This window comes from Aspergillus tanneri, assembly GCF_003426965.1.
Source record: "Aspergillus tanneri strain NIH1004 chromosome Unknown AapTan_2_pilon_pilon_pilon, whole genome shotgun sequence".
Classification (NCBI taxonomy): Eukaryota; Fungi; Ascomycota; class Eurotiomycetes; order Eurotiales; family Aspergillaceae; genus Aspergillus; species Aspergillus tanneri.
The window spans coordinates 3780594-3799467 of NW_022984629.1; the positions used below are offsets into that span (position 1 = coordinate 3780594).

The window sequence follows — 18874 nt, forward strand, 5'->3', positions numbered from 1 at the left end:
TTTAGATAAAGTGGTACGTTTAACTAAAGGGCGCTTGTTGATTAGTCGTTTTATCTGTTAGTGATTATGTTCAACGTCTCTGGATAGGGATGGTATTAGCTCATCAATAATTTCAATCAAGGGTTGGTATATTTGCTAGATGATCAACCCAATTATTGTTCGATGTAATATGAGCTGGAATGAACAAACTAGGAAGGACTTCATATTTACAGCATTCTTATTTTATTTTATTTTATTTTTTTTCCTTCATTTTTTTTGTAAGCTGTGAAGCCATGCGGTGGCAGAGGCACATAGAAATATATATTCGGATTGTACATATTAAGCATGAGCTAATACTTATACCTATTTCGCTGACATCAGAATTATGTTCACAAAAATTATAATAAATCTGCAAATATGGATGTTGTCATATAAAATTGGCACTGGTATTTGGAGGCGCTGAGCTGGAGTTTAAGCTTTTAATGTGGCAAGTCAATGCGGATGTCAGGGGCTGAACCCGTAGAACCTATAATAGGCCAACGTACAAAAAGCAATCGTTGAAGAAAGAAAGAGGAAAAAAGCGGGTAAACAAACAAGGTAAAAGTCACGTGATGCGACTCGAGGGCCAATGGGGCCTGTAGGGCACGTAGGACTATAGGGACAGTAGGGTCAATTGGCCTGAGAGGTTAAACGGGCTCCTACCTGGCCCGTTATAGTGGAGGTCACTTGGATATGAGGCTGTTATACCAGTATCCATATACCAGGCTCGCGCAAGATATTGTATTTTTTTTTATTCTCTGAACCATTGTTTATACTAGACCAATAGTAAGATTATCTAGGTGGATGAGATCGTTTATTAGTCTAACTGTTCGAGTACCAAGTTTTGGACACGTCTGAGGAGGGCTAGCACGTGTGAGGAGTTATAGGCGGAGTGTTCAATAGGTGGGATAACTACGTAGGCCTGAATACTGTAATCAATTAGATATCAAGCTTGGTATATCTTAGGTGGGGATAATTTCAAGTTTATAGGATAAACAGTCGTTAATCAGATCCCGTTCTTTTACCTTTTCACCAACTGCTATACTAGGACACTACTAGTGTATAGTTAAATGCATCTATACTCAGTTAACTAAGTACTAGTTGATTATAAATCTGTATATGGGCGGTAATAACCAAGGCATGGTGGCAAAACAGGCGAATCCGTCATCGAAAACCAAGTGTGTTTTGCCTCTAGTAGAAATAAATCATGAACAATAAGGTACCCAGCATGGACTACGGAGTACGGAGACCTAGGTAATAGTGAAAATAAATTTGTAGTACATGCAAGGGGAAAAGGCTGGATTGATCCAAAATCCCCGCATCTTGCTTATCAGTATATCAATACAGCCAAGCCAAACATTACTTGGATAGGAAGGCTTCCAGGCTTCCAGCACTTGCTAGCTGGAAAATATTCGTGGCGTGCAAAAGGAAATTGGCCACCCTCCAAATCCAGAAATTAATATTTGGTCCTAATATGGATAGAGCGACAGAGGAAATAGAACGCAGCTGGGATTTCTAAACAGATTATTATGGAGATATCTGTATCCTTGTAATCATACGATCCGACTTAAGGCGTGGAAGTGATTGGGGTTACGCGTGACTGTGATCGCACTAAACCTAAAATAGGTACAGTCAACAACAAAAGACGCGTGCTGCGCGTGGAACAGAAAAACATCAGGCCTCGCCAGAGGATTGGCTGGAGGCAAAAGAGGCAACAATGCCAGAACTAAGCTAATACAACTTTTTATTTCTTTCCCTCACCCAATAAATTTAGCTATCGCGAACATATCTCATCTTCCCCAAATCCAGCTCATGAAAACGATCCATTCTAGAAACATAACAGCGCACTGTCTCAACCCGCAAGGGAAGTTCCTCGGGCGATTTATTTAGTGAGGAGGGCTGCATACCGCAACTTCATCAGCCCCTCCGTCCATCCCATCCCTTTCTTCCTCTCGCCCTCGCCCTCCTTCGCGTGGCGTCATTTTGGAAGACCTTAAACCTTCTATCACCCCTTGCGCAGTCGCCTTTCCGTTGTTATAGGGCCATACCAAGGGTTTAAAGAAAGAAAGGGAGACGGAAGGGAGTCGAAAGCCGCAGTTGCTGATTCCCCTGCTATCAACTTGAATCGGCCCGCCGCCTGCGTCTCTCCGGGCTCTATCTCCTTCTTGCGCACCGTCCTGTGTTTGTTGTTGTCTTGGAGCTCTCGTGTCTACCTCATCGCGCGTATTGTTTCATTCGCTCCTGCAGTCTCGCGACGCGCCTGCTTATTTTGACATCTTTGTTGTCACTTTGAAACATCCCTGTTGAGTCGAATTCGTCCCAGGCGCCAAAGGACAGAGTGAGCGCCGACACTGTATTTTAGGCGCGTGACTTGGTGCGCGCAGGTGTATGAAGGGGACTTCCACTGTTCCCCCCACCTTACGCAGTTATTCCCAGGTACAGAGGCATTAATCAGTTGGTTGGATGCTTTTCAACCTCAGAAGTATCTAGTGGGATGTGCATCCGTTGCCTGTTTTGTATAGCCGACTAGGTTTTGTCCTAACATTCTGGCGCTTCACCCTACTTTCGCAGCATTCTACTACGGAATCTGTTTCCTTGCCACGACTCGCTTATGGACTAAGGCACAACAACCGCCATATTGCCATAAGCTTCTGTCCTCGAGCCCCTGTGTTGTCAACAATTGCCGCGGCTGGAGGGCTTCGTATCTACCACGAACTGCACTCTCTTTACCAATTCGCTCCGCTTCTTGGTCATCATCATATTTGGATCTCTTCAACCCGTCCGTATTTACAACCCTGCTTTGACTTTCTAACACCACATCATGGTTGCGACTTTCTCGCCGCATCGTGATGCAGGCGGCACGCTACATTTGCCGTCTCACACTGGAATCCATCATGTTGACGCCAGTTCGGCTATTCGACAATTGCGCCGTTCACTATCAAGATCACCTTCCAAGAGCTCAAATTTTTCACTTCTCACCTCCCGAAATCACTCGCCTTCAAAAACAACTCCATACATTTCCTCCCCTTTGTCACCTTCGCGGCGGTCTTCGCATAACAGCTTTGTACTCTTTCCTAGTTCCTCTCACCCATCACCATTTGCTGTGCCATATCCACCAAGCGCCAAAATCTCAAGGCCTGCCATGCGCCGCGTGCGCACCTCTCCCAGAAGCCCTGTTAAACGTGCCTTGAACATTTCTGCGGACCAAGGGAACGCGAAACCTTCACAGTCGATTCCAACAACGCCGGATGTGGAGAACTTCCCTTCAATACAGGAGCCAACCGCCCAGTCGGCGGATAACATCAGCAAAAATGGCTACGTACCTAGCGTGCCAGCATGCCCGGAAACGACGCTTTCCCCTCGTCCAACACTGTCCCGGGTCGAGAAGCGGCGGAGCGGGACCTTCGGGTCTTTTGCGACAGTTAGCCCCCTAAAACGCAGCGACGGTATTATGAACCTTGACCGCGCTTCACGGGGCAGTCCTTCAGCCAAAAGGCGGAGCGTTCAGGCAGCCAATGTCTCTAATGAGTTCAGCATCTTTGATGGGGAAGCGACTCCGACTACTGTTGAAGAGTCTGTAGGCGAGACACTAGCAGAAGATGTAATAACTTCGTTTCCCACTACCATTAGCCCTTTCAGTCCTTTCGCTACGATTCCAAAACGCTCGTCTTCTTTGCGACGCTCGACGCTTCAGCAACGTCAAAGTGATCGTTCCCTTTTCTCTCGGGCAAAGGCTATGGGCGAGTCTGAATCTTATGAAACCGGAAATCGTCCGCGCCTGTCTTTGGATAGTAACCTCTTTCAACCAAATCGTGATAGCTTGTTCTCTCCTCGGCCTGTACCGGGCAGTCCCCTATTTACAACATGTACTGGCGCTGAACAGACTCGCTCTGCTGCCCATCCGCTCTCAAGGACAATTACGCAATCCTCATCGAGCTCAAGTCTGGTAGACGACTCGCCAACACATGAACCTATTCACAAGAATGAGCGTCCGAGAGGGGTGTTCAATTTCTCCAAGTCGCTTCCAGCAGGTGCCACTCGGCCTACAATTCGTCAACTGACCCGTGAAGATTCAACATCCTCCATCGATTCATTTGCTACTCCAGAGAACTACAAGCTAGTAAAGCCTCTGCCAGCTGCGTTCATGTCCACGGGTCTTATCTCTAAAAAGAACCGCAATGCTGAAGACCTTCAGAACATGATTGGCCTGAGCAAGAATATGCCTGATACCCCGTGCAAACGGCCTATCAATCTATTTCCCGCCGCACAGAAACCACAGCCCGAGCTATCGTTAGGAAAGTCAACATTGCTTCATCAGTCAGACGCAGGACTTCAGTCCCCATCCGACCCTCTTACCACACGTCCCAAGCCAGGCCAATTTGGGCGAGGTATGGGCATCTTTGGAAACCCCTTCAACCGGCCTGTGGCTTCACGCCGTGGTAGCTTTGTGAGTGTAGACGGAGATGAGGGGATGCAATCTCAGTCACCATCAGGCAGGCATGATAGCCAACTACTAGGTGAATATGACTTTCCACCGACACCAACTAAACAGTCTTTTTTCCCCTCGCGCACTTACCCACCGGCTGTCTCGCAAATAGCATCTCTCGAGAGGTTGTCCGAGGCCATGGGAACTAGCTCAAGCCCTCTACATGACAGGTTCCAACGTGAATCACCACATACTCCTCAAGAGCACTTCTTTCCTCCTGACCCAAGTGGTCTGTCAATTTCAGCACCCAATGACCAGCACTCTGTCAAAGCGGATTTCAATTCATCCAACCTGCCAGCAACCCCTACAGGACCACGCGAGTCTTTGCTGCAGTCTGGGAAGCGGCCTAGTTTGCCATTGAATGGATATCATGCACCTGACGTCGACCAGAGTCTCACTTCGCGCTTCGAGAAGGTCGAGCTTACGGGTACGGGGGAGTTTTCTCAAGTGTACCGTGTTTCTGAGCCCCACAAGAAATTATCGTCGATATTTTCAAGCGACCCTATGTCTCCAAAAATCTTACAGGAGCAGGTGTGGGCGGTCAAGAAATCCAAGCAGCCGTACTCCGGACTTAAAGACCGTGAGCGCCGCATTCGTGAAGTAGATGTGCTTAAGGCTTTAACAAATTCCGACCACATTATTTCTTTTATGGACAGCTGGGAAGACAATGGCCACTTGTATATCCAGACGGAGTTCTGTGAAGAGGGCAGTTTGGATGTATTCCTTGCCCATGTTGGTCTCAAGGCTAGGTTGGATGATTTTAGGATCTGGAAAATATTGCTTGAATTGTCCACAGTATGGCTGACCCCTTGATTCTCATGAAATCTCGGCTGCAAACGGTTCTGCTAACACCAATAGGGATTAAAACACATCCATGAAATGGGCTTTATCCACCTTGACCTAAAACCAGCCAATATCCTAATCACCTTTGAAGGTGTTTTGAAAATTGCCGACTTTGGTATGGCAACGCGTTGGCCAGCAGAGCACGGAATTGATGGCGAAGGGGATCGTGAATACATCGGCCCGGAGATCTTGATGGGTCGCTACGACAAACCGGCAGACATTTTCTCCCTAGGTCTGATCATGTTTGAAATCGCTGGAAATGTTGAACTGCCCGACAATGGCCTTTCGTGGCAGAAACTTCGGAATGGTGATATGAGCGATGTTCCTAGTTTAACATGGAGCTCTGGGACCAGCATCTTTCGTGACGCATCTGGGAACCCGGTTCCCGGGGAATCATCATTCGAAGAACTCTGCGCCTCGGATTTTGGTGACGATACGTTTGGTGAAAATGGGCTCCTCGGCAAGTCTAGTGAGCGCAAAGCCGTTCCCCTCGCTCGGTCTGGCGAGTTGGTTGATCCTCCAAGCTTTATGGTCGACGCCGGCAATGAACAAGCTTTGGACAGGATTGTACGGTGGATGATATCCCCGGAACCACTTGATCGGCCCACAGCTAATCAGATCTTGGAAACGTATGGTGTCCAATTCGTGGAGCGTCGACGCCGTGCCGGGGCTACGGTATATGAAGGCAATTGGGGCCCTGCAGACGAAATCCTCGCCGAGGATGCCGAAATGATCGACGTATAATCAGTGCTATTTGACATACTGGTGCATTTGGTTGGAGTTGGTGCTTTCTTTACAATAGCATTTTATGATGGCGTTAGGGTGGGTATCTGGGTTTTTGATATCTTACGTGCCTCTGCTCCTTGACTACGGAGTGGCATATGGTGGATACTAATGTGCGATGGAAACGTCATATAATGTACTGCGGAAATAACGCGTACACTTCTTGTTTTCAAGTCTCATACACTACCAACCACTCTTTGCACGACTCGAAACAGTCCAGTTCGACTAACAGACTGGAGCTCGATGCGAAAGGGTTTCACATTCCTTTGATCTTTACTGGGTTTCCTTTGTTTTTTCACCAATTTAGCGTTGATGCTGCTTTTCTGCATGTGACTGAACCATGGCTCTTGTATGATCGTTGAAAAGACTCCTGCACTTGATGTATCAAACCTTTTTTTTTTTTTTTTTTTTTTTTTTTTTTTTTTTGTTATCTTGAATTCTCTGATCATGGGTTGCGGCGGGAATGCCAGCCTTAATACCTTGATGTGTAAATTTTTTTTTTGTCTGTACGCTTGGCGGTTTAATGGCTACCATCACTTTCTTATATTTGTGACTCCTTTTCATTTGCGACTGTGGTATTCGATTTTGCGACTGTTAGTTTCTTCGTTTCCCTCTTGTTTTATATGTGTGTGGCCGATGAAACAGTCGATATGTGATCAAGCGGGCTTGAGAGCAGGTAATGCTTGTGATTTATACTCTTGAATGCGAACACTTCTGGACGCAGTATTTGCGGTAGATGAGCCAGAGTTGCTGTTTGATATCAACAGGGTCCTATTCCATGTAGAGACAAGTTACTGTATGTGGGAATGAAAACGATGCTGTTTCAGAAGGGATGTTGGATTCTCGCCACTTGCGGGTGTCTTGGCGACTCAGGGAGTTTCTTCGCAGTACCGTGCACTTTAGACCTACGACTACTAGCATCCCATCCAACACACTAGCCCCCCTCACTTGTTCCCCCCATCTACTGCTGTTTGTAGCAATTTCTTCTATTTTGTTCATATCCGATTGTCTGAATACTTGGGGAAATTTACAGCCGAGTCGCGACGATGTGCCGGTCAGCTTGAGAGACTACGAAGAGGAATAATACGCGCTTGGGACCGCTCCCCTTGAACTTCCAAACTTGCTCAGCAGACCAGGGAAAGAGACCAATAGAACCCTCGATTTAGATATACATATTTTTAACCAAACATGGACAACCGGACGTTTGTGTCGGATTCCCTTCTTCGCCTTACCAACGCGTCGGATCCTACCGTTGTTGACTTCGTGCTTGCGACCGCTAGCTCCGCCAAGTCAGCAAATTCACTGCAGGAAAAACTTGTTACTTTTCTGGATAGCGACTCGAGTGACATTGGTACGTTCTGCAATGAGCTGTATGGACGGGTCAATACAGGTAGCAAAAATGGAGCCGGCGATGGTATGCCGAGCAAAGCGCGTGGAGATATCGCGCCAATGAAAAAATACCGGCTTTTGGATATGGAGGATGAAGTTCCCGAATCCGCAGGCTCACTGGGACCGACAAACGTCGAGGCGGAAAGGGACCGGCGGAGACGAAGGGACAAGGGTCGGAATCGTGGCGAAGACAAAGAGGAAAAAAGGAAGCGTGAACGTAGTCGCGAGGATCCAGGCAGCTGGGACCGGCCTCAGTCTAAGAAGCTGCGGCGACGGGACGTGAATGATTTCGAAGACCGTTGGGGCGACGAAGAGATCCCCGACGACGAACGGTACGCCGAAACGCAAGAGCACGATTTCCAGCACGATTTCCAAGAATCACCCTCGAAACGTACACGCCTAGAGGATGGGTCCGCTTCACCACGGTCAACTATATCTGCGGACCTAGACCCCGAAATAAGGAAGGAGATGGAACGAAAGCGAGATCTGGCGGAGCGAGATGAGTTTGCTAAACGGTTAGCTAAGAAGGACGATAGAAGTACCAAAAAAATAGTTGAGGATCGGACGAGAGCTGGTGAAGCTGCTCGCAGACGGACTTTGGCGGATGATGCATCTGCCAGAGCAGCCGTCATGCCAGACCTGCGACTACGCTCCCGACAAGAGTATCTCAAGAAGCGCGAGACAGAGCGACTAGCTCTTCTGCGCAAACAGGTTGCGGAGGAAACTGCTGAGTTGCGGGAGAACCCATCCTTGACGCGCAGGGAGAAGGAGGAGTTTGCCAGGAATCGAGAAGTGCTCCGAATTGCTGAGGAACGACTTCGAATCGATGACCACCGCGATGGCTACATGATGCCGGAGGACTACATTACGGAGAAGGGGAAAATTGATCGAAAGAAGAAAGAAGAAGCTCTCTATAAGCGATATGTTGACCGCGACGACCACGGACAAGAGCGATTCATAACAGAACATGAAGAGTGGGAGATGGAGCAAACGGCCAAGGCAAAGGCTCAAATCAGCAGGGCAGAGTTTGTTGATGAAGGTGACTATGAATATGTCTTCGATGATTCGCAAAAAATCAATTTCATCATGGACGCCAAGATGGAGGGCACTCAAAAACCTATGACCCAGGAGCAACGAGCGCTCCAAGAGAAACTCGACGCCGCAGAGAAGAAGGCCGCGTCAATTGAAGATACGCGGAAAAGCTTGCCAATTTACCAATTCCGAGACCAGATCATCCAAGCGGTCCAGGACCACCAGGTTCTCATCATCGTAGGTGAAACTGGATCTGGTAAGACCACTCAAATCCCCCAGTACCTTCACGAGGCCGGGTATACCAAGAATGGGATGAAGGTCGGGTGTACGCAACCTCGACGAGTTGCTGCCATGAGCGTTGCGTCTCGGGTGGCGGAAGAAATGGGAGTGAAGATTGGCAATGAAGTAGGATATGCCATTCGATTTGAGGACAACACGAGTGACAAGACCGTTCTCAAGTATATGACTGACGGCATGCTGTTACGTGAGCTGTTGACAGAGCCTGACTTAGGCCAATACTCGGCGCTGATGATTGACGAGGCGCACGAGCGGACGGTGCCCACAGACATCGCCTGTGGTCTCTTGAAAGATATCGCCAAGGCACGGCCGGATCTGAAGTTGTTGATTTCGTCTGCAACTATGGATGCGCAGAAGTTCCAGCAGTACTTTGATAATGCGCCCATATTCAACATACCTGGCCGTCGGTATCCCGTGGATATCCATTATACCTCGCAACCGGAGGCGAATTATCTGGCAGCCGCGATCACAACAGTATTTCAGATTCATATCACTCAGGGTCAGGGCGACGTTTTAGTGTTTTTGACCGGCCAGGAGGAGATCGAGGCGGCGGAGCAAAGTCTACAGGAGACGGCGCGAAAACTCGGGGGCAAGATCCCAGAGATGATTATTTGTCCGATTTATGCCAACCTGCCCTCTGAACTCCAGACTAAGATCTTCGAACCTACCCCACCAAAAGCACGAAAAGTGGTTCTGGCCACCAATATAGCAGAGACCAGCTTGACTATCGATGGAATCGTCTACGTGATCGATCCGGGCTTCGCCAAGGAAAATGTCTTCAACCCTCGGACTGGGATGGAAAGTCTAGTGGTGACACCGTGCTCGCGAGCATCTGCCAACCAGCGGGCAGGTCGAGCTGGTCGAGTAGGACCAGGCAAATGCTTTCGTTTGTACACCAAATGGGCCTACCATAACGAGTTGGAGGAGAGTACGACGCCGGAGATTCAACGAACGAACTTGAATAGCGTCATCCTGATGCTCAAGTCGCTTGGGATCGACCAGCTGCTGGAATTTGATTTTATGGACCCTCCACCAGCCGAGACGATCATTCGTGCATTGGAACAACTGTATGCGCTGGGCGCGCTGAACGACCGGGGCGAGTTGACCAAAGTCGGCCGGCAGATGGCAGAGTTCCCTACGGACCCCATGCTGGCCAAGGCGATCCTAGCAGCGGATAAGTACGGCTGCGTGGAGGAGGTTCTGTCCATTGTGTCAATGCTAGGCGAAGCTAGCGCTCTGTTCTTCCGGCCCAAAGACAAGAAGATCCATGCGGATAGCGCGCGTAATCGGTTCACCATCAAGGACGGAGGCGACCACTTGACTCTGCTCAACATCTGGAACCAGTGGGTGGATTCCGACTTCAGTTACGTTTGGGCCAAGGAGAACTTCCTGCAGCAGCGCAGTCTGACGCGGGCGCGTGATGTGCGCGACCAGCTAGCGAGGTTATGCGATCGAGTTGAAGTGACGGTCAGCACTTGCGGATCGACCAACCTGATTCCGATCCAGAAAGCCATTACTGCCGGGTTCTTCCCGAACGCGGCCCGGCTGCAGCGTGGCGGTGACAGTTACCGAACGGTGAAGAATGGCCAGGTGGTTTACCTGCATCCATCCAGCACGCTATTCGAAGTGAATCCTCGATGGGTGATCTACTTTGAGTTGGTTCTGACGAGTAAGGAGTACATGAGGAGCAACATGCCGTTACAGGCGGAATGGCTGGTAGAAGTGGCGCCGCATTATTACAAAAAGAAGGACCTGGAAACTCTAGGACTAGAGAAGAAGATGAAGGGCACAGGGGCAGCGGGGGAGAAGAGCCGTGATTGAGGCCATGGTTCATTGTCAAAGTGTATGTAGCAGTATGTACTCTATATAGTGGCTATTGCATATAGTTGGATCGACCCAATAATTAACCATCTGACACCTGAGAAATCTGGCCAGAGTCAATGCATGTATGACCAATCACAACAGTTGTATTTCAATCGACCGCGGTTCCGACAGGCAAGTTACCTCGGTTGTTTCTGACCGGGACCTCCGCTTGAACCCCAGATCATCCATCCGTCAGTGATTATATACCTACTCCTTTCCAACTCATCCAGCAAGGATATCAAAAAAGACCGAAGTCCAATTAACAAGAAAAAGAGGCAACCAAAACTATACACAAAATGTCTCTATCCTTCACCCCTGCCGACGTCGCCTCCCACAACACCCCTGACAAGGGCCTCTACATCATCATTGATAACAGCGTCTACGACGTGACCAAATTCGTCGACGAGCATCCCGGCGGTGCTAAGATCCTGAAGCGCGTGGCGGGAAAGGATGCTTCCAAACAATTCTGGAAGGTACGTACTTGTCCCACCTATTTGTCTGTATACCTGTCTAGAGGGTAGATGGCTAGTGCCATGTGATCGGGGGGATGGTCTTCGGACTGAGTACCTAGGCTAACGATCTGGCTGTCCGACTGGTGTAGTACCATAACGACGGCGTTTTGAAGAAGTACTCGGCTAAGCTGAAAATTGGAGATGTCAAGGATGCGGCGAAGCTGTGAGCCGGGGGGAAACACTCTTGGGTGGCATGATCTTTTGATAGACATAAACTTATTAGACGAAGTGCTCGCTATAAATGGGGACAGACTGATATGTAATGATGGGTTCTTACACTGTATGTATGTGTACGTGTATTTTTTTTTTTTTTTTTTTTTGATTCTTTTATATGGATTACTTGGTCAGCGAAATGACATATGGTAAGAGTACATAGACTTTGTATCTCTCTTAACATTATATTATGATTGAGCTTTCCTGAACCGAAAACAAATCAGGTGGTATAATATGTCCAGCAATAAACGAAGTGGTATCAATATACGGTGGAAATCACGCTTTTCCCACATGCAAATAACAATTACATACAATCAGTCAATATAGTGTATCCTAATGCCATTTTCATATACAGTGCCTGGAAGCCTTTTCACGGAGATGAATACTTAAAACCCTCGGAAAGGATCGTCATGGTGAAAATGCTCACCATCCTCATAGGTTGGATACTCGGGCTCATGGTATCCTTGGCTTCCCACACCCCAAGGACTAGACGCCTTACTCCCATGCCAAGCACGAGTGTTGCGGATCCGGTTGGACTCCGTCTGGTCAATGAATGCCTCCATTCGAACGGTGCCAATCGCATCAAAGAAGTTTCCTGTTCCGGTGCTGGCTTCCGAAGTGCGCCGGCTGTAGCTACTCCGGCCACTATTAATAGTCGCCGGGCCATGGGATGTGGGCCCGTTAGCATCGGAGCCTCGCGTGCTAGGAATGGACGGCATTGTACCCTGGCTAGAGAAACTGCGGATCGCTGGCATGCGGGGGTTCGTGTTGCTTCGTTTGCGCGAGTGGTTAGAGAACCGAGGCACTGTGGGCGGATCGGCTGCATCCATGGAGTTCGTGGGTTCTAGGCTAGTAGGAAGCTCTGGGACTGGCTCCGGTTGATTTAACGATCGCTTCCCCATGGGTCCTGGTCGAGGTCGACCTTTGGCAATTCGGATCGAATCCCGGATTGGATTTCGACGCAACGTCGCCGTTGAAGCGGGCGACGTGATTTCTTCCTGCGGCACCGGTGGGAGAGCAGCAAGGTCATGGAGACCCGTGGCAGAGTGGCTCAAGAAAGACAGAGCTGTAAGCCAGACATAATGTCGCTCGACGCTCATTGCAGTAAATTTCAGGGCTCGCTTTGGGGTCAGGATTAAGATGGAACGATTGAACTGGTTCTGCGAGTTGAAGCCCTTGGGGAAAGGGGTATCATCTTTGACGTCCAGGACTGATTGAATAATTACTACTCCTAATAGTTTAGCAATGTCTTTCTCTCTCGTCAGCACTTGAAGGGATAACTTACGCTTTCTGCCACTCTTGCCAAGCAGGGCCGGCCCACTGGTGGGCTGCTTGCTGCTCCACATGACGGCTCGCTCGTACGGGGCCAGCCAGACCCATCGCTTGTGCCTCATTCCACTGTTGGTGATGTTGGCAGAAACCTCCTCGGCGTTCCGACCGTCCCAATTATCCTTGGATTCACCAACTCCAAACGATTTCCTCCGTACATACTTGAGCATCCATTCCCCAACCATAGTCTGGGCAATCGCATCAACGACACTCGTTGGCTGAACGGATGTTGCCGTTGAATCTTGCCTCTCATGAAGCAGGCTGCGAGGCGGGCCCGCACGACGCGTTGATCGTCTTTGGCTAGCTTGTCGGTCCCGAGGTGCCGTGATGTCATCGAATGGAAGGGGTGGTTGATGTTGAGGACTGTCCGGGCCATAAGAAGAACCTGACATCGGGGAAGAGAGGCTTCCAGGTCGGTGGTGCTCTGATGGAGCCATTGCAGCTGCAGATCGTACTCGCCGCAAGGTTGGACGACGGATAATCTGTGGCCGGCCATCGGAGTATTTTCGGAAATTGGGTGGAGTTGGGCTCTGGCGACCATCACTCCCACAGCGGGGGAATTTCCTTGAGCTGAGTCGGATTGGAACTGGAAAGGGAGGCGTAATGCTAGACGCTCTACTGGCACTGCCGCTGTCAAGGCTCGGCTCACTTGGGCTTCGAGGCCGTATCTTTTGATGCGCAGCTGCTCCACTGGAAATCATCGCGGCTCTTCGGATATCCTGCTGACGGATCCCCGATGATGTTGCCCCGGGCCGTGGACCTGGTTGAGAAGACCCGGCCAAGTCTCTGTCTTTTGGCCTATTCTCAATCGATGCGTCCAACAGATGAGAATCGGGGTCAAGAAGGTGCTCACTGAGGTCGGGCAGTGTTGGCTCATCCAAGCTAGGCCGTTCTTTAGTTGAGACCAACTTGCCCCGCTTTAATGTATACGAAGCAAAAGGCCTATTGAGAAGGGCGTCATCGGTGAATATGTCTTCTGATTCCCGAGGTCCATCATCATCACTCAGTTGCTCAAACCCGGCGAAGAGACTGCTTGATCTAAAAGGCCGCCTTAGGTCCGTCCTCAAGTCTTCAGACAAAGGTCCATTGTCGTTGTTGCCAGGGTAGGCTTGTACATGGCTTTGAATCTTGTTTGATGGCAGGGGTTTCGGCCACTTCTCTTGGACAGAGGATGGGGGCTTAGTCCTCGCAAGGGGGGCATGGTATGCCTGAATCGGAACATCTGCAGTACCTGCTCTGAGAGGTAGATCTTGTATGGCAGAGGGAAGTAGCCTCGCTGGTAATTTAACAGGCCGCTGGTCAATTCGAATTCCCTCTGTCTGTGTGCCCACTGTTTGAGTTTTAACGGCTGGCTTAATATCAACCTGGCAAGAGACGCTCTTGGTCTGTGGTGGGAGAACAACGCTTCCTCGGGGTGATGGGGGATTGGAGCATGGTGGATGGATCGCAATCATTGGAATCGCAAGATCCGGTGATGCTGAGCCATTATTCGGAGGCAGACTAACCCTTTCTGAATCGGGTCTAACATCTGTGAGCTGCTCTGTCTGGACTGAGACGGACGCCACCAATACTGTTTCAGGCTCTTGCGGTGGGGGTGATGATTCGTCGATCTTAGGCGTGAGAGGTGGAGTGGGAAGATATTCGACCGTCTGGCAGGACGCCGATACCATGTCAGCTGAGATTGTTGATGTACTGCTGTCCTTGATCGACCGCGGGTTACAATTCCGATTACCTGCATTTTCTTCTGCATGTCGGCTCAGAAGCAGGCCTTTAGTGACGGCCAGCTTCGGCGAAGCGGGAGGGGAGTATTGGATGCCGGTGTCTCGATACATGAGCGACACCGGGGACTTCCAGGGGCTGCTTGGCTCTGAAGCACCATCATCTCTAGTTACTTGGCCACCTGGATTGCTGTGAAGAGAAAGACCAAGGATTTTCCTCGCTTTCGCACCCATTCCGATTGTATGAGATAGATGAGATTGGACCGACATTGGACGTTCCTCAGGAAGTGCCTCGGGGGAATCAGGCACTAAGTCATTATCCAGCGAGCCGAACTCTTCGTCCTCATCGAATGCCAGCTCCTGGGCAAGGTTGAGGCCTTCACTCTCGCTACCTGGGCTGTTGGCAACGCTGGCCACCGAGTACCGAACATTATGGAAGTCATCCTCATTGGTGCTCAAGCTTGTGACGCTTGTACGGCGTAGTCCTTGGCTGCTGCCAGAACGAACACTTGCCGAATCACTTTCTTTCCCAGTTCCTTCTTTGGCCGTATCATTGGCACCTGAGTCAACGTCAAAAGGCCCAGCCGCCTGTGCTGCTGCCACCTCATCTACAACGACTCGGAGACGGCCTTCGACTACATGGACCTTGCGTTCCAGATTCCTGCGCTCACTCTCCCATGACTGCTTCTCGCGCTCCCAGAGCTTCTGTGTCCTCTCTATCTCCTCTTCCCGGCTGCGGATTCGCTTTTGGGCCTGCTCCAGCTTCTTGCGGACATCCGAAATACTATCCTGAACTTCATCTCGCTCCCTGGTGAGTTCAGTGAGAGCTGAGGAAGTACCGCCTTCCAACGATTGTAGTTGATGCCTAAGTGACCGGTTTTCTTTGTTGCTTTGCGATAAACGAACGGCGATGTTTTCATTCTCTGTTCGCGACTCGTCCAGTGTGCGTTCCAGCATGTCAATGGCCCTAGTTTTACTTTCTGCTTCTCGCCGGAGTGACAGAATCTCCGACACGAGGGAGGCATGCAGCGTTGGTGTGAAACGCCGTGGATCCAACGGTGATAATGTATCCTCGTCAGCGACATCGTCAAAATCAAACCTCCCATTGGGCGAGAAGTTCTGGAAGGGCAGAGAGGTCGGTGATGACGATGCGCCGGGAGAGGAATCATCCCTCGCATGCATGGAAGGTGTCGTTTGAGGGGTTGCGGATGGGGTTGGGAATGCCTTTGACGGCGGGCTCTGGGGGGTGATGTCCGTAGCCATCACGACTATAATCACATCGGAATCCACAAGACCATCACTGCATTATAGATCTACAGCCAGGATATTTAGCAACTAGATCTCGCAGGCCAATGGTCGGTTTATTTCCTCATGCACAGTTCATCGGGGATTATACGCCGGCGAAGTAAAGTTTTCCGGCAGTGAGGATGAGACAATTAGAGCGCGGGCCAGCTGTGGCAACAATAGATATCCCCACTCCTATAAGTTTTGCATTAGCGATATGCGGGTACGATTGAGGATAGAGTGTGGTTGAGGGCAAAGGCAGGCAGGGGAATAGACGTTGCTGCGTCCACCTACTTTTCGAATCAGCTTTCGAGAATGTTTCCCAGGATCGTCTTCGTAAACTATCCTGGCGTTGCCCAACCGGAGTCGAGAAACTTTTAGGTGCACAGTTCAATCGGAGGATACTTTCCTAGCCACTCAGTGGAAGAGGGAAGGGAGGGGACGAGGAGAAAGAAGTAAGAAAAACAGAAACAGGGAAGAAAAAGAAAGAAAAAGTATATGCACAATTGAATAGAGTGCTCGAGGCGGGGGGGGGGGGATGGCAAGAAATTGAAGATCAAACTCCAAGACGGCAAGGAAACTGGCGGAGTCTGTGAGGGTACTGCTGCTCCGTACTGACGATGGCTTCCCACCAACCCAGCTCATGCGAGCCTAGATTCTAGACGAAGATCTGAAAGAGAGGGGGGAACCGGGAAGAAATCCGTTAGATTACGGCCGGTCAAAAGCTAACTGACTAGCTAGCCTGGTGACATGTGTCCGAGCATCGAGATAGACACGGCATAATGGCAAGCCATGGCTACGATACTACATTTGAAATAGGCGGTTTGCTCATTCAGGGGTGTTCGTTAGGGGATGGGGAACGGAGTGTCGACACTCTCTCCGATTAGATAGAACGAGAGGGAGCAATAGAACCGTTCCACCAGAGCTGCCATTGACTGGCTTCCATCATGGAGCAAAACCCGAGAACAAAAGAAACAAAAAAATAAAAAAAAAAGAGGTAATGATGGCAAGGAGACGACGATCACGAATCAGGCTGCGTGATCGCAGGTGGATGCAATCCACCGGAACGCGGGTGCGGATTAGACTGACTAGTCTAGGACGGATTGACTTGGAAGGAACGCGTCCAGCGCGCAGCAAAGAAAGAAAACTAATGAATTGAGCCAATAATTGTACCGATCGGGCGTGGAAAGGGGAAAGAGGATGGCGATATCTGAAACAAGGTGGCCAAGTATGTACTTGGTACCTTAACTGAGTGTATTATTATTGACTGGGCTGGCCAGCGAGTGCACAAGTCCCGAGAAAAATCGAAATCAAACAAAAAAGGAGAGACACTAGCCAGTTAAAAAGGAGGAGTCAGTTAGTCTGGAGATCGGCCATTGGCATCTGCAACTAATCAAAATATTAATCAATAATACTGAATGATAGGGCTTGTTTGGGGTTCATGTTCTCAATAGCTGATGTTCTTCCCGCTGGGGAAAGAAAATAAAATTACCTAGGGTATGTATGGGACTTAGTCTAGTCGTATTTGAAGGGAGAATAATGCTGATAAAATTCGAGTATTCTATATGAGTAGCATGGTATAGTATTATCTTCAGTCCCTACCTAGTACTCCAAGGGTCCTTCCTTGGTTGCCTGGTCAATGATTTTGCTGTTGCATTTCATTATTGTACTCCGTACTCCGTTGGGCCCGAATATTGATCATACGATGTTCCCTGGAGAGGTGAGACCATTTTTTTTAAAAAAAATTTTGCCTTGTTTTTTTCTTTTCTTTTCTTTTTTTGAGCCATGTAGAGAGGATCGTCAAGATGTAATTTCCAAAGATCCCGTAGTCTGTGTTTCAGGACTTTAGGAACCCAGATAGTTTGCTATCTGGGTGGGAAGCACTCCCTCCGTACGCTGATCGTATCCTATTTTCATCATTATCATTATTATTACTATCATTATCATCATGCAATGGTCTGTGGTACGGAATATATTAGAGAAATAAGGCTCAGGTGCAGCAGTTGAGATCGCCATGCAGGGTCAACCATGGTAGTGTGGCTGTTAAGGACTTGTAAATTTGGCGTGGGTTCTGGGTGACAGATGCGTGGCGTTTGGCCAAAACCCTGTGGCCTTTCCACCTTGTGATCTAAGCTCTATTTAGTTCACGAGCATAAGTACCTACTACTCAGAAATAGGTAATCTACTACTAAGGAAGCAATAAAGATTACAATATATCATTCTTATCCGTTCTGAAAATTTGTCTTTGTTGACTTCAAACATCCTTAGTCTAGGCCAATCTACTCCGTATGTACGTAGACATACATTTGTCAAGTCATTTGCTGGATTCGAACATCTCATTCGAAATACTCATGTAATGAAAGTGTTTTTCCAGTTCAGTTTTCCAAGACATAACAGCAGAGGTCAATAATGATAATCGTAGGTGATATACTCCTTAGATGGCATCATGCAATCTATATAGAACCATAAGACCACGCACCGTGATGCCAAGAATGTCAGAAATCATCGGAGGAAAAGAAAAAAAGGGAGCAGCCGGAAGAGAACCCTGGTGGGGAGCTTTCTTGCCCACTTTGAGTTCTCCACCCTTTCCGCTATTCAGCCTACCAGTCATGGCTCAACTTTGGACATTTCACTAACTCCATTTCGGAGATTAGGAGGAAGCTGACCCCTGCAGTTGCTGCTTGGTTCTTTTTTGGGCGGTTCCGAATGAAGTACTCGGTAAGTACGGGGTAGATGCAAATAATTAGCCCCCAACCACTATGCATATATCCAAATTTCACGACACACTGACTCAATGATGGTTATTGTTCTGCAGACTTGCATTGCATAAGTACTGTGTATAGATCCTACTTCTTTCCTGTGCATAGCGATGGGCCTTAAAATCTCCAATACTGACTGATGCAGAATTATGGTTGCTAAGTACTCTGTACTCCATATACTAAGTACTCCATATCCCGTGACTAGGGACCATCGATCCTGTGGAGCGATAAGTTCGATGGACGGCAGTCATCACATCTTAGCCCAGAATCAAATCGCATGCCGCTCAGAACGTGAACCACCTTGGTAAAAGACAACGTGGGTAAAGCTCCAAAGTGTTTAGTCCCTTG

At 49.0% G+C, this 18874-nt stretch overlaps 4 protein-coding genes across 4 annotated transcripts; 3 read left to right on the forward strand and 1 right to left on the reverse strand.

Annotated features, from left to right (window-relative positions):
• Positions 1 to 3160: 3160 nt before the first annotated feature.
• ATNIH1004_001214 (tyrosine protein kinase SWE1) lies at positions 3161 to 6091 on the forward strand (the record flags this gene model as incomplete). The annotated part of the gene is made up of 2 exons (XM_033565914.1): positions 3161 to 5299; positions 5363 to 6091. The coding sequence occupies 2 exons, from the start codon at positions 3161 to 3163 to the stop codon at positions 6089 to 6091; spliced, it is 2868 nt and encodes a 955-aa protein (XP_033431671.1).
• Positions 6092 to 7318: 1227 nt separating this feature from the next.
• Positions 7319 to 10669, forward strand: ATNIH1004_001215 (putative mRNA splicing factor RNA helicase (Cdc28); the record flags this gene model as incomplete). Its single annotated transcript, XM_033565915.1, has 1 exon — positions 7319 to 10669. One exon carries the CDS (start codon positions 7319 to 7321, stop codon positions 10667 to 10669), a length of 3351 nt encoding a protein of 1116 aa, XP_033431672.1.
• Positions 10670 to 11007: 338 nt separating this feature from the next.
• ATNIH1004_001216 (cytochrome b5-like heme/steroid binding domain-containing protein) lies at positions 11008 to 11390 on the forward strand (the record flags this gene model as incomplete). The annotated part of the gene is made up of 2 exons (XM_033565916.1): positions 11008 to 11184; positions 11340 to 11390. 2 exons carry the CDS (start codon positions 11008 to 11010, stop codon positions 11388 to 11390), a joined length of 228 nt encoding a protein of 75 aa, XP_033431673.1.
• Positions 11391 to 11822: 432 nt separating this feature from the next.
• ATNIH1004_001217 (putative nuclear migration protein) lies at positions 11823 to 15746 on the reverse strand (the record flags this gene model as incomplete). Its single annotated transcript, XM_033565917.1, has 2 exons — positions 11823 to 12661; positions 12722 to 15746. 2 exons carry the CDS (start codon positions 15744 to 15746, stop codon positions 11823 to 11825), a joined length of 3864 nt encoding a protein of 1287 aa, XP_033431674.1.
• Between the last annotated feature and the right edge of the window lie 3128 nt (positions 15747 to 18874).